The 25,039-nt window shown below is 41.5% G+C and overlaps 1 protein-coding gene across 1 annotated transcript in view; it reads left to right on the forward strand.

Moving 5' to 3' along the window:
* LOC126236511 (esterase E4-like) overlaps positions 1-25,039 on the forward strand; it is a 99,727-nt gene that overhangs the window by 60,111 nt on the left and 14,577 nt on the right. The window contains exons 6-7 of the mRNA XM_049945876.1: positions 4,646-4,814; positions 23,678-23,847. Of these exons, the coding sequence (XP_049801833.1) occupies positions 4,646-4,814; positions 23,678-23,847 (339 nt within the window). The remainder of the gene's footprint in view (positions 1-4,645; positions 4,815-23,677; positions 23,848-25,039) is intronic.

Below are 25,039 nucleotides of genomic sequence, written 5' to 3' on the forward strand. Positions count from 1 at the left end.
ATTATTTATATGTATATTTGTATTTATGTTTGTGTTTATCTTAAACTTAAAGTTAATGTTAATGTTAATTTTCATGTTAAAGTTAATGTTAAAGTTAATGTTTTACATTTAATGTTTTTGTTTAATGTTTTGTTTTATATTTATGTTGTTAAGTATTTTATTTTATTTTAAAACTTAACTTCATTTGGTTTTCTAGACATATCTATTGTTACAAAACCAAAATACATCATTTACTACACAATTCTTTAAACTTACCAAACTTTAAATCTGCACCAACAAACTTATGGTATGTTTTAAAGTTGTTTCATCTTGTCTAAAAAATTTAAAAAATTTCAATTGTCTCTAAGTTTTTTGGTATTTTTGAACAAGATTGAGCTAAATAAAAGCAAGCTATACCATTGTGTCTACCTCTAGAAAAATAATTTCTAACAATATATAGATTTACTATAACAAACACTTATAATTACATCTGAATTTGTCACATTCATCTATTTTCAATGTTTATTAATTTTAACTTCAAATTTTTTACATTGTTTTATGAGTTCTGTATATTTTGTTTGTTCTAATATTTTTGAATAAACATACAAACTTTACTTAAAGCATATGATCCATTTCTAGAATTTAAAGGAATTACTTACTAAAATCAGATATTGAAAGTAATCCATATTGTTTTAGAACTAATTATCCAATTTATGTAATCAATTTGAGCTTTAGAAGATATGTTATAACTACACAAAAATCAACTATGAAACTTTGTGCAACCTTTAATGATAAAAATCTAAATGATACTCTTTCCTGTGTAATTATGTATGGTAAAAAGGATCTTACATATGATGTATAACACAGATTACTTCCAGAACAGTTTTAGTTTTTAATATTTGCTTCTATACAATTGAATTAAATACTTAAAATAATTATAAAACTGTTAACTTATTGTTTACATTTCTTTTCAAAGTATATTCAAAAAGTAAAAAATGGAAATTTTTAAAATTAAATTTGTTAACTAATATATTTTAATTAATTTTTTTATGTTAAAAATGTAAAATTTTTAATATGATTTACTAAATCTTCTTATTTATTTTTATGTTACCAATGTATAATTTTTAATATAATTTACCTTAATTAACAAATTATTTTTATTTTATTACATTCACAATCTAAAATTTTTAAAATGGGTTACTTTCGTTAACTATTACATTTTATTTATTTATTAACCCTCACAATGTGATTTTTTTAAAAAAATAACTTATTTTTGTTAACTAAAACATTTAATTAATTGTCTTACATTCATAGTTAAAAATTTAAAAAAATAACTTACTTTTTTAACTAAGACATGGGTCTATGTTAAAAGTGTTTTGTAAATGAAGTAAATGGAGTTAGAAAACTGTTAGTTAATATAATTAGTTGTATTGTTGTAAAGTTAATGTTATGAAATTGGTTAAGTTCATTAAATAAACTGAATTTTAAAAAAATCTGTCAAGTTACTTATAAAATACATAATTTATTTTAATATTAAGCTAGTGAGCTAGAACTGGTAAAATTATTCTACTGGTGTATGTGCGTATGCCACTAATGAAATAACATCTTTAAGTTTTTTGTTTCAAATTGGAATGTCTTTTAAGTATTTCCTAGATAACTGGAATGGGCTAAACTCCTGATGTGCTCGTCATTTTCTGGTGATATTTACAGAATTGAACTCTTTAAAATTAGTGTACTGGTAATTCACTTGTATGGTGGCATTCCTTCATCAAAACGAAAAGCTGTGGCTTCATAAAATCGGAACTGAGATCCATCACCATGTTTGTCCTTTACAATATTTATCTGCACAGGTGCAGATCTATAAAGTGTGCTTGCTTCATTTTAACGACTGAAAATGGGTACTTCTTGCACGATTTTCTGATGACTGTAATCCAGTCATTAGGGGTGTACACAGCGGGGTTTCTGTTCTCAATGTGCTTCTGAATTCGACGAAAATCTCGATCACACGGCAATCATGTGTGTCCAACTCGTGGAAACCAATGTTCAATGGCTTTAAATTTTCAAGGCACTGGTGAGCTCTACAGTGCAACAATTGCCCAGATTTTTCTTGGCCTCTGAAGTTATCACTAATAATGTGAAGAATGTTTGCTTGAGACTTTTCTAGTTCTAGGAATTTTATCAGACAGTTTACCTCACAAGATCCAAGCTTTACTTCATCTTCAGTCCACACGAACATATGTCCCTTTTCAGACCCACAATGATTAATACCAGAATTATACGTGGGCAACTTCCTCTTATAGATTGTAGGCCCAGACGTCAGCCTTGGTGTTAGAAATGTTTTTTATAGATGTTCCTCAGGATTTTATCTAGCTAACTTCGAAAGCTATATAATGATATGTTGTCTAGAAAATGCTTTGGCATGATGTAGGTCCGTTTCAATTTCTAATCTTCTGATCATACGTTCAGAGTTCGTCAATTGTGTATTTTTTATTAGAATTAGAAATTTCTTCAAGATTTTTCAAATAATGTTCTTCATATAATGAAGAAATAGACATGTCATGGTCGAAGTACACTTTATTAGGATTCTGTGAGTGGCTGTAATGACTGACATATTTAGGTATATTATTTATGAAGTTGTGAACTGCTTCTGGTGAAACTTTCCTTGATGTATACCCTTTTTGAAGGTAAGTGCACAGGTCAGAGAAAATTAGTGAATTTATGTTTGAATATGATACTTAAAGAAAAACACTAGATAATTAAGCTGAATAGAACAAAATTTTGGTTTTTCTGAGAAGCAATATTGATATATCTTTAAATACCTCTTCTAACTTTTGGAGAAGTGGAGTGTCCATCCGACAAGTGTTTTTGTAAGTTCTTAAGACGTCTTTGATTGTTCTGAAGCCCATACACACTAAAAAATGCTTCTCTGCATGCCAAGATATTACAGCCATTAACCTTAACCTGCTACAAAAGAGTAACCATTCAATGTGAAACTGCATGTTTCCTTTTATTTGAAATTTAAAAAATTAAAATATATTAATCAAGATAATAATATTTTATTTACCAAAATTGCATGATATAAAAATTAATTTCAAATTTTCATTAATCATAGTTACCTCCTCGGCACTTGTTTCATCTTAATATTGCTCAGCAGGTAATTATTTTGGCAACTGAAATCACCCATATCCCCCCCAAAAATATGAAATATCTGCTCTACACATTTATACAATTTGGTCCCAACACTTGTTTTTACATTTACATCCAGGAGTATGAATTTTATCACCAACAGTTTGTCCTGTTTTATCAGATATGTACTCTCTGCCACAATTTCCATGACATTTACATTTTTTCCTTTTACAGTTGCAAATATTTCTTCTTTTTGTTCTGCCTTCAGGCTCTTTAGCAGGTGATACTTCAGGACACCTTTTACATTGGTCAGCATCCTAAACCAAACAAAGTATTCAGAATGAGAAAGACCGAAGGCACTTTAACACTTATAACATACCTGAATATATTATACAAATAGACTTATAATATTAAAATAATAATAGTAATACAGTAATTAATGGAAGTAGAATATTGTGTTTATGACTCACAAATATGTATTTTACTTAGCGAGTATATAATAGTTATAATTACGCAATAATATTTTTTTATGGTTCATTCCTGTGACTCAATGTTTTAAATGTTTAAAAAAGTAAGTATTTTCGACTTACCACAACATATTCGGATGAATATTTATCAGAGGGACAATAACTGATTCCACTCGATGAATAACCTTCTCCAGAATTGGCCAATTCTGTCTTGGAATCTTCTTTTTTGGTTATGTGTGGCAATAACTTCTTCTTTGGAAGCGCCGTTTTACTGTGGCTTTGAGTTGTCACACATGAAAAAGACTACTTCCTCACTCTATGAGATCAACTAGTGTGAACTGTTCTGCCATCTGCTGAGTGAAAGTTAAAATATTTTCACGGTAGCTTTCTCTGTTGAATAGAAGTTGAACTAACACAAAAAGCCGGTCGAGTGGCCGAGCGGTTCTAGGCGCTACAGTCTGGAACCGTGCAACCGCTACGTTCGCAGGTTCGAATCCTGCCTCGGGCATGGATGTGTGTATTGTCCTTAGGTTAGATAGGTATAAGTAGTTCTAAGTTCTAGGGGACTGATGACCTCAGAAGTTAAGTCCCATAGTGCTCAGAGCCATTTGAACCATTTAAGACAAAAAACCTATTTTGAGCAAAGCATGGCTTTAGAATATATCATTCTCAACCCTTCAATTAGTTGATAGTCATTACAACTTCATCTTTAGAGTGAAACTAGTTGTGTGAACCGTGTTTTCACTGAAATAGCCCCATTGATTCAACAAATGTTTCACGAAACATTTCAAAAAGTAAGTTGAATAGTCTTTACGTTGTTGGATTAGCTCATGGAAGCTATTCCCCACAGAATGTCACTGCCAATAAAAGGTAATATTAGGCAGACCAAAACGAAAACTTGCAAAACACAATGACAGCTGATAGATTTAATATAATTTTTACAAATTCGCTGTTATTGAATGGGACAATTGGTCTTGTAGCGGGAAGTGTCCGTTAAGTTAAACAGAAACATACTTATTGTGAGAGCATTATGAGAACCACGACGCCACACTAAAAGCAACGTGGGTTCCCAGGAAAAGACGTTGCAAGAAATTTTCCCTTTCCGGCCGACGCTGGAGCCGGCGGGCACTGAAGGCGCACTGATGACTGAAGACCCGGCAGACATCATGAGCAGCGGCAAATTCACCCCTGTACCCATCATATTCGGTGTCACGTCGCAGGAAGGCTTTATCTACGGCGGCGGTAAGTAACGCTTTTAAGATGTTAATAGTACAGTGCGCATACTTCACGCAATTGGGACAAAGGACCTGAAGTCGCAGTCTGAAATTTACTTGTTCACCATATTCATATGTCTGTCCATATCATTAATGCACGAACTATATTAACACTGTTTAATTACATTAGCGTTGTCACTTATTACATACATGCATAAACTGATAAGCCAAAACATTACGACCACTGCCACCGCGACGTGGGATGCCTTGTGGTAAGGCGGTAAGTAACGCTTTTATGATGCTATTGGGACAAAGGACCAGAAGTCACAGTCTGAAAAATTATCTTGTTCGCATTGATATGTCTGCCACGTATCATTAATACACGAGCTTTATTAACACTGTCGAGTTACATTAGCATTGTCATTTATTACATGCATGCACAAATTGATAAGCCAAAACATTATGATCAATGCCCACCGCGACTACCGCTTGGGGCGTTTCGGTTCCGGGGGAGGGGGGGGGGGAGGGGAGGGCGCAAGTAACGCTGTAAGAAAAGTGTGTAAGCGGATTAGACACAAATGGGATTCACCCTAGAGTAGATACGGGCTGTAAATGGGGAAATCCATTGAGGTCAGCGACTTCGACAAAGGGCAGATGATTATTATGCAAAGCTTGTGAACGAGTATCTCGAAAATGGCGAAGCTGGTCGAATATTCATTTTCTACTGTCGTGAGCATATATGGGAAGAGGTAGAAGGACAGTGTGTCACTAGGCGGTAAGTTGTTGGACATCCACGTGTCTTCACAGAACATGGGGTTCGGAAGCTTATCTGTACAACAGATGGCGGTCTGTGGGATCTCTGCCGAAAGAGCACAATGGTGGTGCACGCACAAGTATTTAGGAGCACACCGTTCATCGTCCGTCGCTGAACGTGGAGCTGCGCTGCTCCGCCCCTAAGTGTTTACGTATTGACCAAACGAGATCGTCAGTTACGACTGCAGTGCGCACGGGACCATGGGGATTCGACCATGGATCAATGAAAACTTGTCGGCTCATGGGGTTAATCACATTTTTGTTACACTACGTCAATGGTCGTCTCCACAGACGCCGGCATCGAGGCGAACGGCGACTCGAAACGTGCATCGCGCGACGGACGCAGTATTATGTATGGGAGACATACTTCTGCGCTTGCATAGGACCTGTGGTTGTAATCGAAGACCGCTGACGGTTGCCAGCCACCTGAGTCCCTTCATGCTTGATGCCTTCCCCGACGGCGATGTCAGTTTTCAGCAGTATGAATGTCCATTTCTCGGTGCCAGCAACGTGCTACAGTGGTTTGTAGAGCATTATAGTGAACTCACGTGGATGTCTCGGAGATCAAATTCGCCTGATGTAAATTCTATGGAACACATATAGGTCACAATCACCGTGTACGCAAATCAGCGGCCCCTTGTATACGCAAATCACATGACCTTTGCGTAGACATCTAATGTCATATACCTCCACAAACCTACCAACAAATTGTCGTATCCGTGATACGCAGAATCATTGGTATATTTCGTTCCAAAGACGGAGAAGCAAGCTATTTAGCAGTCGTCACAATGTTTTGACTCATCAGTGTACATACATATGTTACATAGCTTTTGCTGTCCACTTGAAGTATGTGTATTGGCTATCGGAAACATATTTGGTAAAAATTAAAAGACTGATAGACGAAGACGGGTATATACAGTGTGCAGCATCAAGAGAAAATAATACGAATGGAAGACCAAAAGAGAAGATCACAGACCGAGCTAGGTGGCGCAGTGGTTAGACACTGGACTCGCATTCGGGAGGACGACGGTTCAACCCCGCGTCCGGCCATCCTGATTTAGGTTTTCCGTGATTTCCCTAAATCACTCCAGGCAAATGCCGGGATGGTTCCTCTGAAAGGGCACGGCCGACTTCCTTCCCCATCCTTCCCTAATCCGATGAGACCGATGACCACGCTGTCTGGTCGCCTTCCCCAAAACCAACGAACCAACCAACGAAGATCACGGATTAAAAAGGGCGTAACAAGGTGTAAATTTTTATTATCTGTTCAAAAGAAGCAATGAGTAAAATGTCAGAAGTCGAAGTAAAATCCAGGTGAAAGGGTAGAAATTTTAAGATTTATTGACGATATTGCTGTCCTCGGTGAAAGTCCGGGAGAATTAGAGAATTTTTGAAGGGAATGAACTGTCTCTTGAGCGTCAGAAATGAGCAAGGCGACGAACCTAAAATCAGAATTTAGGTATATGTAGTAGACGAAGTAATGTTGCCACCTTCGAACGAAAGTAACGTATTTCAGGTGAAATACGGGGGACGTAACAAACAAATTAGCCAAGGGGTAGACCATTCTTCGTCAGAAGAACTTAATTAGTATCATTACCGGCTTTAATCGGAGGAATAAATGAAAGGTTATTATTTACCGTGCCTTCTACGAATATGTCATTATAGACAGAGCACAAGCTTAAATTGCAAGAATGTAACGATAGGCAACCGGCTGTGTCCTACCTGAAGGAACCATTCCTATATTTGCCATAAACGATTTAGGAAAATGTCAATCTGGCTAGACCAAGATATGAACCGCCTTTTTACCGAATGCGACGACGATGATGATGTTTGGTTTGTGCGGTGCTCAACTGCGCGGTCATCAGCGCGAGTACAAATTCCCAATCTGTACAATTTCATAAATGATGATAAAGTGATTAGGACAACACGAACACCCAGTCCTTGTACAGATAAAATTCCAAACGCGGACGGGAATCGAACCCGGGACTCCGTGATCGAGAGTTAGCAATGCTAGCCACTTTTTTCTTTATTCCACAAAAACAGTAACAAAAATGGCTAGCTTACAATGAAATGACATAAATAAGGTGACAGATAATTGCAGTCATAAATTACAGCATTCATAGAATGAGGAATGACATTCAGTCTGTAGCAGTAGCACACATTTAGCATCTTCACTGTCACCTTCAACTGGTGGCAGTTCAGCATGCACGTTTTCTTCTTCTGCAGCCTGAGGTTCCTCATCATCATTTCCCAGACCCATATTAATCATTCAGTATATCCCTGATGTGTGTTCCTTCAGGGTAAATTACGTGGACAGGAGAGCAGTCCCGAACAGTGACATCGCAAAGTCCTTCACCGCCTAGTTATTCTTGTCAGTTTCAGCCTTCTAAACGCATCCTTAGGGAGTTAAAGATCTTCCTTTATAAGACACCAGATATTAGACGTCATATTCATGTATCTGCTGTTGTACTGATTTATTTCTCATGTGTGACTTGCAGGTAAGGTTAGGGTCGGGAACGTGACCCAACCCATCCCCTCTCCACCAGGAATCCACGTGTTCCTAACGTATACCCATTATGTTGAAGACAATTCGGAGCATGTTACCATATTTAATATTGTGATTCTGATACTTAAGTGTTTTCTCGAATATGTGTCAATGCTACCAATGTTGTCAAAAATGTATCTTGTATATTTGCCCATTAACCAAATCACTGCTTTAGTTTTTGCTTGAGGGTAGTAACTTTCCTCTGGTCTGAAGAAAATGTTAGTCGGTACATTATTCAGTGAAGTTCTTGTTATTTGAGCAATTTTCTCCCTGGTCCACCTCCAGTTGATAAAGCAATCTCCACATGTATAACGATGAGGCACACTATTAGCGAGGTTGCATTTACTGCAGGGGTTAGTGTCTCTTAAACCGATGGCAGAGAGACGCTCATTAGTTCTGGTGATGTTATTGACTACCTTGTACCACGCTGAACTCACGTCAGACGAAAGAACATAATTACTGATGTTTTCCGAGACCAAATTCCATGCTATTGCAGCATATTTAGTCTCTTTGTTATTTTTCCTTTCATGTTTCCGTCTTCCAGTTTAAATCGCCTTTGCTGTAACGTTTTTGGAGCTAAAAGCTTTTTGTTGAGATTGCTTCATTCAAGATAATACTCCCTAATATGTTTTAGTTTAAAACTTATTTTTTGTATATTTATCGGCGGCTCTACATTTTCTGGCCTGATAATGTCGTATAGGTTTGCTGTAATGCACCCTGGATCGTTACACATGATGCTCCATGTTCGTTTGACATACAATGCCATCGCTTTAGACTTGATGTCAGTTAGTCCCATTCCTCCTTTGCTTGAATCCAAAACTGCTGTCTTCACCGGCACTCGAAAGAATTCCCCTTTCCACAAAAGCTTGCTAAGGTGGACACGATCGTCTTCGCCACCAATGATGGGATGGGGAGAACCTGTGCTATGCATACCACGAGCTGCGGCCCCGGAATGCGCGTGTTGTATGCTGACTACTGTGCTGCTTCGCCTGGTTTGAGTAAGAAATTGTATGGAAGTGGATCAAGAAATATGGTGATAAGCGTGTAAGAAGAGAATCGAAGCATTTGAGATGTGAAGTTCCATAAATACGCTAAAATTAAGCGAAAAGGTAAGATAAGGAAAGAGCAGCTTATCCGCAAGACTGGCGAAGAGAGATACTTATGGAAAACTATTTAAGGAACGTCGGCGAATAACTTTCATTGTACAATGGAGCAATAGAGGACAAGAACTGTGAAGTGTATACAGGTTATTTACAACTTGAAGAGAAACTAGTCGCAGGTTCGAATCCTACCTCGGGCATGGATGTGTGCGGTGTCCTTAGGTTAGTTAGGTTTACTTAGTTCTAAGTCTAGGGGACTGAGAACCTCAGATGTTAAGTCCCATAGCGCTTAGAGCCATTTGAACGATTTTTTGAACAGAAACTAGGCTGTAGTTATGAGTCGAAGAGCATGGAAATGAATTAGTATTTGAGGAGGTAGTAGTATAAGATTTTAGCCTATTCCATTGCTATTTAATCTATACATTGAGCAGGCTGTAAGGGAAACCAAGGAGAATTCTGAAAGGAAATTAAAGTTCAGGAATAAGAAATAAAAACTTCAAGTTTGGCTGATGACAATGTAATTGAATCAGAGACGGCAAGGGGCTTGTAAGCAGCAGTTCAGCGGAACGGCTAATGTCTTGAAAAGCGGCTGTGAGATGAACATCACCAAAAACAATAAAAAAGGGTAACGGAATGTAGCTGAATTAAAACAGATGACGTTGAGGGAATTAGATCAGCAAATGACGCACTACAGGTAGATATGAGTTTCGCTATTTCGGCGGCAAAATAACAGGTGTCCAAATTAAGACTAATTGCGAGCAGTTAGAAAAGCGTTTCTAGAAAAGAGATGTCTGTTAACATCGAGTATAAATTTAATTGTTAGGAATTCGTTTCTGAAGATTTATGCGTGGAATATATCCTTGCACGGGAATGGAACGTAGTCGATAAACACTTCAGACGAGAAGAGAAGCTTTTGAAATATACTGTTACAGTATAATTCTTAAGGTTAATTGGGAAATCGAATAACTAAAAGAGGAGATACCGAATCGAATTGAAGAGGAAGGAAGATTACAGTACAACTTGACTAAAAGAAGTGCTCGACTGACAGGACACGTCCTGAAGCATCAAAGATTCGTCAGTTTGCTAACAGAGGACTACGGGGATAAAAATTCTAGAGAGACACCAAGGCTCGAATATCGTAATAAAGTTCAAATCGATGTAGGGTGCTGTAATGACACAGAGGTGAAGAGGCTTCCACAGGACACACTACCGTGGAGAACTGCATCTAACCATCCTTCTAGAAGAAGGTCGACAACGACAACAACAACAACAACGGTAACGTTAATAATTGAGGACGTTCAGATTAGGTGCCAGTGTGAGATGATTAGCCTGGCACAAGAGAGGACGTTGTGGCAGGCATTTCTAATCTAGTCTGGAGCATAACTGAAGAAACTAAAGGATCTTAACAGAACGCTGTTAGACAACAAATGGTTGGAAATGATCGTCTACACTTTTAATGATACAATCAACTCTTTCACATCACAACAACAACTTAAACTCATATCTTCTGTCATAGCGACGACCGCTAGTTTTAGTGGATACATTAAAATACATTCCTGCTACAAAACAGCTCTGGCTTAAAAATCATTGACCTACATTGTATGTATATTAATTTATAGTTTGGATGTATTTACTGCTCCACTTTGCCCACTAGAGACTGAGGTGAAAAAGTCATGCGATACCTCCTAATACTGTATCAAACCTTTTGTTCGGCGTATTGCAGAAACTCGACGTGACACAGACCAACAAGTCGTTGGAAGTTCCATTAAGAAATTCTGACCCATGCGCCTCTATAGGTGTCCATAACTGTGCAAGTGTTGACAGTGTAGGAGTTTGTGTAAGAACTGACCTCTCGATTACGTCTCAAATGTTCGCTGGGATTTATTTCACGAGATCTGAGTGGCCATTTCACTCGAACTGCCCAATGTGTTCTTTGAACCAATCGCGAATTGTGGCCCGGTGACAAGACGTATTGTCATCCATAAAAATGCCATCGTTGTTTGGGAACATGAAGTTCATGGTTGGATGTTTATGGTCTCCATGTCTCCGAGAACAGTTTACAGTCAATGATCCATGTAATCAGAGCCCACACCATTACGGAACCGCCACCAGCTTGCACAGTGCCTTGTTTACAACTTGGGTTCATGGCTTCGTGGAGTCTGTGCCACACTTGAACTAATCAGTTCTTAACAACTGAAATTGGCTCATCTGACCAGACCATGATTATCCAGTCATCTACGGCCCAACCAACGTGGCCACGAGAACAGGAGAGGCAGTGCAGGTGATGTTGTGCTCTTAGCAAAGGCATTTCCGTCGGTCGTCTGCTGCCATAGGTCATTAAGGCCCTAACGATTACGTTCGTCGTACATCACAAATTGATTTTTGCATTTATCTCACGTAGTGTTGCTTGTATGTTAGGACTGGCAACTCTACGTAAACACCACTGTTCTCGGTCGTTCAGTGAAGGCCTTTGTCAGTGGTATGAGGTATTGCCTGAAATTTGGCCCTCTTGGCACACTATTAACAATATGGGTATCGGAATGTAATCCCCTAACTGTTTTCAAAACGAAGTGTTCCATGCATCTAGCATTAAATACCACACCGCATTGAAAATTTGTTAATTCTCATCGTGCGGCCATAATCACGTCGGAAACCTTTTCTCGTCAATCACTTGAGCAAAAAAACACAGCTTCGCTCTTGCACAGCCCTTTTATACCTAGTGTAGGCCTACGTAGTGCTACCGCCATCTGTATATGTGGGTATTGCTATCCCATGATTTATGTCTACCTGATGATCCAATGCCAGCTCCACAACTTCTACAGTACATTTTTTTTTCTCAGTCGTCTTCACCTGCTCGTTTTGGCTTCAGTTAGCCAGCATTTTGTCAAGGTCGTTTAGTTGATGCGTAATTTTGACACCAAGAGTTTCGTGCATCACGAATAAAAGGGGACTGACGAGCTGTCTGTACATTCACTACTGGTCATTATAATTGCTACACCACGAAGATGACGTGCTACAGACGCGAAATTTAACCGACAGGAAGAAGAAGCTGTGATATGCAAATGATTAGCTTTTCAGAGCATTCACACAAGTTTGGCGCCGGTGGCGGCACCTACAACGTGTTGACATGAGGAAAGTTTCCAACCAATTACTTATACACAAACAGCAGTTGACCGGCGTTGCCTAGTGAAACATGATGCCTCATGTAAGGAGGAGAAGTGCGTCCCATCACGTTTCCGACTTTGATAAGGTTCGGATTGTAGCCTATCGCGATTGCGGTTTATCGTATCGCGACATTGCTGCTCGCGTTGGTCGAGATCCAATGACTGTTAGCAGAATAAGGAATCGGTGGATTCAGGAGGACAATACGGAACGCCGTGCTGGATTCCAACGGCCTCATATCACTAACAGTTGAGATGACAGGCATCTTATCCGCATGGCTGTAACGGATCGTGCAACCACGTCTCGATCCCTGCGTCAACAGATGGGGACGTTTGCAACACAACAATCATCTGCACGAACAGTTCGACGACGTTTGCAGCAGCATGGACTATCAGCTCAGAGACCATGGCTGCGGTTACCCTTGACGCTGCATCACAGACAGGAGCGCTTGCGATGGTGTACTCAACGACGAACCTGGGTGCACGAATGGGAAAGCGTCATTTTTTCCAATGAATCCAGGTTGTGTTTACAGCATCATGATGGTCGCATCCGTGTTTGGCGACATCGCGGTGAACGCACATCGGAAGCGTGTATTAATCATCGCCATACTGGTGTATCACCCGGCGTGATGGTATGGGGTGCCATTGGTTACACGTCTCGGTCACCTCTTGTTCGCATTGACGGCACTTTGAACAGTGGACGTTACAGTTCAGATGTGTTACGACCCGTGGCTCTACCCTTCATTCGATCCCTGAAAAACCCCATATTTCTGCAGGATAATGCACGACCGCATGTTGCAGGTCCTGTTCAAATGGTTCAAATGGCTCTGAGCACTATGCTACTTAACTTCTGAGGTCATCAGTCGCCTAGAATTTAGAACTAATTAAACCTAACTAACGTAAGGACATCACACACATCCATGCCCGAGGCAGGATTCGAACCTGCGACCGTAGCGGCTGCTCGGCTTCAGACTGTAGCGCCTAAAACCGCACGGCCACTACGGCCGGCTGCAGGTCCTGTACGGACCTTTCTGGATACAGAAACTGTTCGACTGCTGCCCTGGACAGCGTATTCTCCAGATCTCTCATCAATTGAAAACGTCTGGTCAATGGTGGCCGAGCAACTGGCTCGTCACAATACGCCAGTCACTACTCTTGATGAGCTGTGGTATCGTGTAGAAGCTGCATGGGCAGCTGTACTTGTACACGCCATCCAAACTCTGTTTGACTCAATGCCCAGGCGTATCAAGGCCTTTATTACGGCCAGAGGTGGTTGTTCTGGGTACTGATTTCTCAGGATCTATGTTCCCAAATTGCGTGAAAATGTAATCACATGTCAGTTCTAGTATAATATATTTGTCCAATGAATACCCGTTTATCATCCTCATTTCTTCTTGGTGTACCAGTTTTAATGGCCAGTAGCGTATACTGCTCACTGCTTCCATGGGTAAAGCAGGCGACCAATTCCTACGCTGAATGCTAAAGTCGTTGGATTTCGGGCAGAAACGGGGGGGGAAGGGGGTGGGGGGGGGGAGGTAACTGGAATTGTGTTCTTGTAATCTGTTCACACGCAACTGTTGTGTGCGTGTATTGTGAGTCGACTAATGGCATCATTGTGATATAACTTTGAAATTGCGGAAGTTATCATGTCATTACAGTTCAAGGTGAAAGAGAAAACGAAGTCTACGATTCTGCGTGATAGCAACCAGGCGTAGAACAGAAGAATCGCTCACAGGTCATACAATATAATCCATGGCTGACCAGATTTGCCTCTACTGCTGTACTTCATCGAAAACTGTTGCCTATAGGTCGTCAAAGCTTATCCTTTATAATAACGCTGCATCAAGGAAACACGTTATCTCGACAATATAGAACAAGGGCAGCCACTGATGCTTATATAGCAATTTATTACGACAAGATAGCGTTAGTACTACGGAATTCACAGTCCCGATTCTGGAAATTTATTGCCATCATCAGGTGCTGGTAATTAATTCACAAACAAATTCTTCGTGATACATAAAACCTCGAGTTAAATCCATTCTGAAAATAAATGGTATAAAATATACCAATGAATTATATCGTACTTTTTTTATTTGTTGTTACTTCATGCCTCTCGCCTCAGTGTCAGTGGTTCCAATATGCCATTCTTCTGCCAAACGATTAAAAAAATTTAAAACATAGTAAATTTTGACATAGCGTTAGAAAAAAGTTATACGAAAAAAAAGACTGGAATTCAAGTATCGTCACGTGGTCTCTATATTGGGCTTATGGGAGAAAATGACAAGGGGAACTGATCCGCGAGGAGTGTCCGCTTGGTTTGAGGCGGCAAGTCACGGACCACGTTGCTCCTCCCGCTGGAGGTTCGAGTCCTCCCTCGGGCATGAGTGTGTGTGTTGTTCTTAGCATAAGTTAGTTTAAGTAGTGTGTCAGTGTAAGGACCGATGACCTGCAGTTTGACCCTTGGGAATTCACATAAATTGTAAAAATGGCTCTGAGCACTATGGGACTTAACTTCTCAGGTCACGGGTCCCCTAGAACTTAGAACTACTTAAACCTAACTAACCTAAGGACATCACACACATCCATGCCCGAGGCAGGATTCGAACCTGCGACCGTAGCGGTCGCGCGGTTCCAGACTGTAGCGCCTAGAACCGCTCGGCCACTCTGACCGGCTACATACATTGTATGGAACAAGGGAAACTTATCACATAAGTATAGCAAGAGAGTTGCTACTAGAAACCAGTCTTAAAAGTTACATTTACGATGAAACGAGAGCAACAAACTATTAATGAAAATGTAAAAGTTTCAAGAAAATGGAGTGAAATGGTTCCTTTGGTATAAAATGGTTCAATTGTCTCTGAGCACTATGGATCTTAAGATCTGAGGTCATCAGTCCAGTAGAACTTAGAACTACTTAAACCTAACTAACCTAAGGACATCACACACATCCATGCCCGAGGTAGGATTCAAAACTGCGACCGTAGCGGTAGCGTGATTCAAGACTGAAGCGCCTAGAACCGCTCGGCCCCTTTGGTATAAATTCATTAATTTTCCAGATTATAAAGTATCATAAAGCCTCAGACAAAAATATACTGTCCACAGGCCATAACAAAGGTGAAGTACAACTATCCTCAGTTGCAATTGAAAGTATTGTCGCTTTCTTTATATTTGCTTGAAACGAAGTCATATTCATTGGCTTTATTGGACTGAATGAAAATTAGCATAATGCCAAAACGGCGTTGAAGGTTTGTTACGATTGGCCGTAGAAGTAGATAATGTTCGTACGAAAGAAATAATTTTGTAAAAAATGAATCGGATTTCAAAGTAAGATACAGTCTTGACTTGTTAATAATAAAATAACTAACGGCGCTCGTTCATTGCGTCAACAAACCACCCGCTTCCACCTTAATTTAAACGCCCAGAAATTAATTGCCTGATTTAATTTAAACAGAAAAGCCGACAGGTTTATAATTTTACACAACAAAACATGTTTAAAATACAACATTATAATTTTTATTGGCAATAATATATAACTAGTACAATTTACATCTATATCGCTTCACTGCCAGACCAACAAGAAGAAATTATGGTGTTGCATGTTTCTCAGGGGCCCAGGAAATGACCTGGGGGGGTCTCTGCAGACATCATGAGACTCTGGCATAAAATGGGGGTGATACGCGATTACAAGAACTCAGCAAGAGAGTTCTCACAGCCTCTGTCACCTCAATTCTCCAACTTCCTACCTACACGTGGTGCCCCTGTTAAGCCGAGCAACTCAGCGGAAGGTTGGGTAACCAACCCCAGCGGGAAACTGAGTCGGTGAGCAGATAGGAGTTGGAGGACAGTGGAAGGCAACGGTAAACCACCACTGAACTATCCCAAGAAAACCCCATGGCTTCGCTCAGCTCAAAATGTTCCGGAGTTTCAAGTTCCCCGATCGGATCTCCGGGGGGAACCAGGTTGAGAGGAGCTTCACGAAGAGTAAGATGGTGCAAAGAGAAGCACTGCATAGGAACATGGAATGTAAGATCCATGTATCAAGGAAAACTAGACATAGCGAAAAGAGAAATGGAGAAAATTAACATCGACATATTGGGAATAAGTGAAATGAGGTGGACTGGCATGGGAGAATTTGCTTCGGATGGCCATATGATGTATTAATCTGGGCACGATAACAACAGAAGTAATGGAGTAGCCTTCATAGTTAGTGATAAAGTGAGAAAAGCTGTGATGGGATGCAAATATAAAAATGATAGAATGATGTCCATCAGACTTTAAGGTCAGCCCCTCAACATCACAGTAATTCAAGTTTATGCACCAACAACCGATGCTGAAAAGGAAAATATTGACCAGTTCTATGGAGATTTACAAGAATTACTACTGTCAACACCAAAAAAGGATATCGTCTTCATAGTTGGAGATTGGAATGCAAAAGTGGGAAATGAAGCTGTAGAAGGTATAACAGGGAAATATGGTCTTGGTACAACAAATGAAGCTGGACAGAGACTCCTAGAATTCTGCCAAGAAAATTCATTGATAATTACTAATACACTGTTTCAACTACCAAAACGACGTCTATATACCTGGACTTCGCCAGATGGCCAACACCGGAACCAAATTGATTACATACTTTGTAATCAGAGGTGGAAGAGCGCGGTTCAGTCAGCTACAACAAGACCTGGGGCTGACTGCGGATCAGATCATGAGCTCCTGATTGCAAAATTTCGGATGAAACTTCAGAATGTAGCAAAAAGTATCCCAACTTGCAGATACGACCTTAACTCTATACCCTCCGACTATGCTGTAGAGGTACAAAACAGATTTAATGTATTACAGCTGGAGGACAAAAGCTCGCAAGAGATGTGGACAGAAGTAGCTAATACTGTCAAGGAGGCCACAGAGAAACACATTCCCAAGAAAAGGAACAGTAAGAAGGCTAGATGGCTATCAGTTGAGGCACTGCAAGTTGCAGAAGAACGAAGGAAAGCAAAAATCAAGGGAGATAGATCAGCTATGTTTGAATTAAATAAAGATTTTCAGAAATTAGCTAGAAGAGATAAAAATTTATTCTTTAATGAACAGTGCAAGGAAGTTGAAGATAGTAACGTAATGGGGAAGACAAGAGATCTTTATAAGAAAATTAGAGAAATTAAAGGAAAATTCCAGGCAAAAATTGGAATGATAAAAGATAGAAACGGGAAAGATCTGAGTGAAGCAGAGGATGTTAAGGAAAGGTGGGCAGAATATGTAGAAGACCTATACAAGAAAGAACTGCATCATGACAGGGCTCCTACTGCTGATGTTAATGTTAATTTAGAACTAGAGCCAGATATTTTGGAGAGCGAAATCCAGTGGGCCCTTGAAAATATGGCTGATAACAAAACTAGTGGACATGACGAAATACCAGCAGAATTGTTTAAAGTCACTGGAAAGGATGCAGTGAAAGTGCTGCACTCAATATGTCAAAAAATATGGATCACGCAGCAGTGGCCAGAAGACTGGAAAAGATCAGTATTCATCCCCATTCCAAAGAAGAAAAGTTCTAAAGAATGCTCAGATTACCGAAAAATCTCACTTATTTCACATGCTAGCAAAGTTATGTTGAAAATCTTACAAAATAGACTTCGCCAATATCTAGATCGAGAGCTGCCAGAAGAACAAGCTGGATTTAGGAAAGGAAGAGGAACTAGAGATCAAATTGCTAACATTCGGTGGATTATGGAAAAAGCGAGAGAATTCCAGAAAGATGTGTACCTCTGCTTTATTGACTACGCCAAAGCCTTTGACTGCGTCGATCACAACAAATTATGGAACGTACTGAAAAACATGGGTGTACCAGATCACCTCATTCATCTGATACGGAGTTTATACCTAGACCAAGAAGCCACGGTGAGAACTATGTATGGAAGAACGAAATGGATAAAGATGCAGAAAGGGGTCCGGCAAGGCTGCATACTGTCACCGTACTTATTCAATCTGTATGCAGAACATGTCATGAGGAATGCGAGGCTAGATGAAGGAGAAACAGGAATTAAAATAGCTGGAATAAATGTAAACAACCTCAGGTACGCTGATGATACGATCCTGTTGGCAGAAAGTGAAGAAGAATTGAGAACACTCTTACTGAAGGTGAAAGACGAAAGTGAAAAGGCTGGTCTTATGCTGAATGTGAAGAAAACGAAAATTATGGCAACTACACCTACCAATTCGTGGGATATAGCAGGAGAAACCATGGAGGTAGTGACCACATTCAGTTATCTCGGTTCCCAGATCTCTGCTGACGGTGACTGCAGCCATGAAATCCGGAGACGCCTGTTGCTCGGTAGACAGGCGATGTTAAACCTTGACAAGGTTATAAGGTCCAGAGATATAACACTAGCAACAAAGATCCGTATTATGAGGGCTATGGTCTTTCCAGTTGTGATGTATGGATGTGAGACCTGGACCATTTAGAAAGGCTGAACGGCGAATAATTGACTCCTTCGAATTGTGGTGTTGGAGGAAACTTCTTAGAGTTCCATGGACTGCAAAGAGAACCAACAGATCAATATTGGAGCAAATTAAACCAGATTTCTCCCTGGAAGGTCTAATCTTAAAACAAAAGCTGACCTACTTTGGACACACAATGCGAAGGCATGCCTCGCTGGAAAAAACATTAATGCTGGGGAAGATTGAAGGAACTAGAAGAAGAGGACGTCAGAGGATGAGATGGATCGATGGCATCACAGAAGCAATGTGTTCCAACCTGGAAGGTCTACGGGAGAAAGTGCAAGACAGGAAAAAGTGGCGTGATTTGGTTCATGGGGTCACGAAGAGTCGGAACCGACTAAACTAATAGAGAGAGAGAGAGAGAGATGTTTCTCAGATATAACAATAATCCGAGAGCAAAGATATTCATTTTTTACAAGACTTTGCTTTGACATAGGTACAGCCAAAATAAATAGTTTTTTTCTGTTCATTCAATAGAGTTGACATAAAGTCGCACACATTGCAAGTGAAATAATACTAGTAGCTGCTACGAGGCAGTCCACAAGCAGGAATATCATTTGACACTGTTACTATCACGTTCCTTCAGGATTATTTAACCAGGCACGATAGTTCACTCCTTGCGTCTTTGTCAAAAGATATGTTATAAGGGTAAAGTGAGAACTTTAGGCATATGCACAAGTTCTTAGCGTTTTTTCATACACAACAGTCATACATTTCAGAGAATTTAGCCATCAACAATTCTCCTTGACTATTTACAACAGTCTGTTAGTGCTGGGCTAACTTTTCGATTCCACGGGTCTAGAAATCACGTGGTTTAGAGGAGAAGCACTCATCGAATCGTGTTCGGAGGGCTTTTTTCATCCGGAAAGGAAGTTCCTTGAAGGTTGTTCGACAAAAGAGCGGAGAAGGTGAAAACTATGAGGGCGCAAGGTCAGGTGAATAGGACAACCCAACACTTTTATCTGCATTTTTGTCGGTCTAGCACGATTCAGTTAAGCCTTATGATGGATTAGTATCACTTCATGCAGTATTCCTGGTCGTTGCTCGTGGACTGCGTCTGCAAGACACCTCAGTTATTGACAATAAATATAACAGTGGTGGTTCACCACGGGGAAGCAACTCGTAGTACGTCACAACGTCGCTGTTGCTCCAGATGATAACGTTATCTTTTGTGGGTAGGTGTTTGTATGGGGGGGGGGGAGGTTGGTGCTTTGTTGGGGCTCAATCATTCCTTTGTTTTCGTTATGTCAGCATAAAGTCACCATTCCTCGTCACCAGTGACAATACAGGACAGGAATGGTCGATGTTGTTCATGAGCCAAGTGAGGACGAGCAAGTAGAGATGCACATATGGCCACCCTCTGATTTTTGTGATTTTGGCCTAGAGCTTGCCGTACCCATACATCTTCCCTATGTGGGACGATGGTGGAGTGATCACATTTTTCACATTTGCCAGTTCTCCAGCACACTGACATGGATCACTGTGGGTTAATGGTTTTAATAGATGTTCATCAAACCCCGCTAGTCTTCCTGAACGCGGAGAGTGAAAACGATCCTCTTCAAAACGACAGAACCATTTTCATGCCGTGCTTGTCCAATGGCATTATCCTCTTACAGGGGGCAAATATTTCTGGCTGCCACTGTAGCTGTCACCCCGATACTGAACACAAACAGAAGAATATGTCGGACATTTTCCGATTTCTCCACTTGGCACTCCATTTTCTAGCGTCGACAGCTGCACTCACGACTTCCAAATGAGAAAATGACTTCGTGTAAATTAGAATAGTAACAGTATGTACCAACCTATGTAAGTAGTGTGTCAGAAATCGCCATTACATTCAAAACAATATAGTCAGCTTAACGCTATTCTTTGCATTGTGTAAGCACTCAGATATCGATAGTAATTTTCTGATGGCGAAACACGGGAGCGCGATTCTAAGCATTGTTGCGAGATGACGTCTGCCTGCGAGAGTGGAAGTAGTAGTGTCGGTCGAGAGCTCGAAGGCAGAAGATGTGTCACGCTGCCCTCAGTGATAGCAGATCTTACCCCGATCAAGGAAATGGAAAAAAGAACACATTGACACCGGTGTGTCAGACCCACCATACTTGCTCCGGACACTGCGAGAGGGCTGTACAAGCAATGATCACACGCACGGCACAGCGGACACACCAGGAACCGCGGTGTTGGCCGTCGAATGGCGCTAGCTGCGCAGCATTTGTGCACCGCCGCCGTCAGTGTCAGCCAGTTTGCCGTGGCATACGGAGCTCCATCGCAGTCTTTAACACTGGTAGCATGCCGCGACAGCGTGGACGTGAACCGTATGTGGAGTTGACGGACTTTGAGCGAGGGCGTATAGTGGGCATGCGGGAGGCCGGGTGGACGTACCGCCGAATTGCTCAACACGTGGGGCGTGAGGTCTCCACAGTACATCGATGTTGTCGCCAGTGGTCGGCGGAAGGTGCACGTGCCCGTCGACCTGGGACCGGACCGCAGCGACGCACGGATGCACGCCAAGACCGTAGGATCCTACGCAGTGCCGTAGGGGACCGCACCGCCACTTCCCAGCAAATTAGGGACACTGTTGCTCCTGGGGTATCGGCGAGGACCATTCGCAACCGTCTCCATGAAGCAGGGCTACGGTCCCGCACACCGTTAGGCCGTCTTCCGCTCACGCCCCAACATCGTGCAGCCCGCCTCCAGTGGTGTCGCGACAGGCGTGAATGGAGGGACGAATGGAGATGTGTCGTCTTCAGCGATGAGAGTCGCTTCTGCCTTGGTGCCAATGATGGTCGTATGCGTGTTTGGCGCCGTGCAGGTGAGCGCCACAATCAGGACTGCATACGACCGAGGCACACAGGGCCAACACCCGGCATCATGGTGTGGGGAGCGATCTCCTACACTGGCCGTACACCACTGGTGATCGTCGAGGGGACACTGAATAGTGCACGGCCCGCATCTCGTGGTCGTGCGGTAGCGTTCTCGCTTCCCACGCCCGGGTTCCCGGGTTCGATTCCCGGCGGGGTCAGGGATTTTCTCTGCCTCGTGATGGCTGGGTGTTGTGTGCTGTCCTTAGGTTAGTTAGGTTTAAGTAGTTCTAAGTTCTAGGGGACTGATGACCATAGATGTTAAGTCCCATAGTGCTCAGAGCCATTTGAACCATTTTGAATAGTGCACGGTGTATCCAAACCGTCATCGAACCCATCGTTCTACCATTCCTAGACCGGCAAGGGAACTTGCTGTTCCAACAGGACAATGCACGTCCGCATGTATCCCGTGCCACCCAACGTGCTCTAGAAGGTGTAAGTCAACTACCCTGGCCAGCAAGATCTCCGGATCTGTCCCCCATTAAGCATGTTTGGGACTGGATGAAGCGTCGTCTCACGCGGTCTGCACGTCCAGCACGAACGCTGGTCCAACTGAGGCGCCAGGTGGAAATGGCATGGCAAGCCGTTCCACAGGACTACATCCAGCATCTCTACGATCGTCTCCATGGGAGAATAGCAGCCTGCATTGCTGCGAAAGGTGGATATACACTGTACTAGTGCCGACATTGTGCATGCTCTGTTGCCTGTGTCTATGTGCGTGTGGTTCTGTCAGTGTGATCATGTGATGTATCTGACCCCAGGAATGTGTCAATAAAGTTTCCCCTTCCTGGGACAATGAATTCACGGTGTTCTTATTTCAATTTCCAGGAGTGTATATAGCCAGGACCAATTTCGATACATTAGCTACGCTTGAAAACGGAATTCAAGGTAAAATTCGCAAGTATAGCGTAAAGCGCAATTGCAGGGTTGGGCTCGTGATTGTTAGTCCGAGTATGTAACAATCCCGTGTTTTGCTTGTCAAATAAAGAAGCCTCCTTATCCTCTAAATAATAATAATTATTCTTCAGATGTAATTAATAAATATGCTGATGTTATTTAATGTTAATGTAGCTTTGGAACTGAAATAATTTGTTAGTATGGCACTCAGCCATTATTGATACCTATGTTATTATTATTGTCATTGTCTATTATTGGTTTCTGAAATTCTAAATAGACTTAATTAACAAAATGCTTCTGACAAGTTATTTAGTAGTTAACAGGACCCAAGGAACTCCTTTTTATTAAATTAATTTGTAGTAACAATAAACTTTAGCCGCTGCTGATGCATGTTGCTAGGAATTGCTGTAAACCTCATGGAAAAAGGCAGTCATCGAAAGAGATGAGTGCAAAACTTGTACTCCAATCCTGTAAATTCAGTTGCACAAGTCAGATTCTGTATCACTTGTAAATTCTTATTCAAATACAGTCAGACAGCTTATCCAAATGTTAGTTTTAAGTTTTTCATGTAACGATCTGTTGAGGGATTAAAGGACAGTCAAACTGACACTTATGTAACACGCTCACAGTGTTATGCAGCTAGGTTCCGTTTTCTGATATGGCAAAACTGCTCTGAGCACTATGGGACTTAACTTCTGAGATCTTCAGTCCCCTAGAACTTAGAACTACTTAAAACTAACTAACCTAAGGACATTACAAACATCCATACCCGAGGCAGGATTCGAACCTGCGACCGTAGCGGTCGCGCGGTTCCAGACTGTAGTGCCTAGAACCGCTCGACCACCCCGACTTCAGATGTTAAGTCCCATAATGCTCAGAGCCACTTGTCACAACACTCGCTTGGCGCAGGAATCTTCGGTATCTCTTGTGACAGTTCTATTCGCCGTTTCTAACGGCCGATAAACGGTGCCATAGTTACTCATTTACTGTGGAGATATGATCAAACCTTCAATTTCCGGCAGTGCTGGGCAAGAAAGACGCGTGGCGCGACCTGGACAACAACTTCGAGCTGCTGGTTCCACCCACGGCAGCCGCGACACCCGACGAGAGGCGGGCGGCCGCGCAGGAAATCCGCCGCTTCTACTTGGGAGACCGGCCGCTGGGCGACGACACGTTCTTGCAGTACGCGCAGGTACGTGCAGAGGTGGCAACGCGGTTCTTAGACGGTTACCATGACGATCATGTTTGTGTTGTAGTCTTCAGTCCGTAGACTAGTTTGATCGCCGTCCATGCTACTCTATGCTACGCAAGCCTCTTCATGTCCGAATAACTACGGCAACTTACATCCTTCTGAATCCGTTTAGTCAACTTTTGGTCTCCCTATATGACTTTTACCTCACATTTCCCTCCAATGCTAAATTTGTGATCCCTTGATTTCTCAGAATGTGTCCTATCAACCAATTCCTTCTTCTAGTCAGGTTGTGCCACAAATTTCTTTGTTTCCCCTCCCCGACCCCCCCCCCCCTCCCGTAATGTTCTGTTCAGTAACACCTCATTAGTTACGCGATCTGCCGATCTAATCTTCACCATTCTTCTGTGGCATCACATTTCAAAAGCCTCTAGTATCTTTTCTAAACCGTTCGTCATCAATGTTTCACTTCCATTCTACATTCCATACTTTTTTCAGATGTTAACAAGTTTCTCTTTTTCAGATACACATTCCTTGTCATTGTCAGTCTACAGTATACTCCTCTTTACTTCTGCCATCATGTTATTTTGCTGCTCAAACAACAAAACTCAACTTTTCCTTGACTGCTTGTTCAATCTACAGATTGAATAACATCGGGGATAATTAACAGCCCTTTCTCCCTCCCTTTTCGAATACTACCCCTCAACTCTTATAACTGTTTCCTGGTTTCTCTATATTTTGTAAATAGCCTTCTGCTCCCTGCATTTTATACCAGCTGCCACCACACTTTCAAAGCGAGAATTTCAGTCAACATTTTCAAAAGCCTTCTCTAAGTGTACAAATGCTATAAATGTAATTTTGTCTTTCCTTAACGTGCCTTCCAAGATAAGTCGTGGCGTCTGTATAGCTTCGAATATTCCTGCATTCCTCTGGAATCCTAAACGATCTTCTACCAGTTTTCTCATTCTTCTTTAAAGAAATCGTCTTAGTATTTTCCAGTGATGATAGTCTACATCTACATCTACATTTATACTCCGCAAGCCACCCAACGGTGTGTGGCGGAGGGCACTTTACCTGCCACTGTCATCACCTCCCTTTCCCGTTCCAGTCGCGTATAGTTCGCGGGAAGAACGACTGCCGGAAAGCCTCCGTGCGCGCTCTAATCTCTCTAATTTTACATTCGTGATCTCCTCGG

The sequence above is a fragment of the Schistocerca nitens genome, chromosome 2 (genome assembly GCF_023898315.1).
Source record: "Schistocerca nitens isolate TAMUIC-IGC-003100 chromosome 2, iqSchNite1.1, whole genome shotgun sequence".
Lineage (NCBI taxonomy): Eukaryota > Metazoa > Arthropoda > Insecta > Orthoptera > Acrididae > Schistocerca > Schistocerca nitens.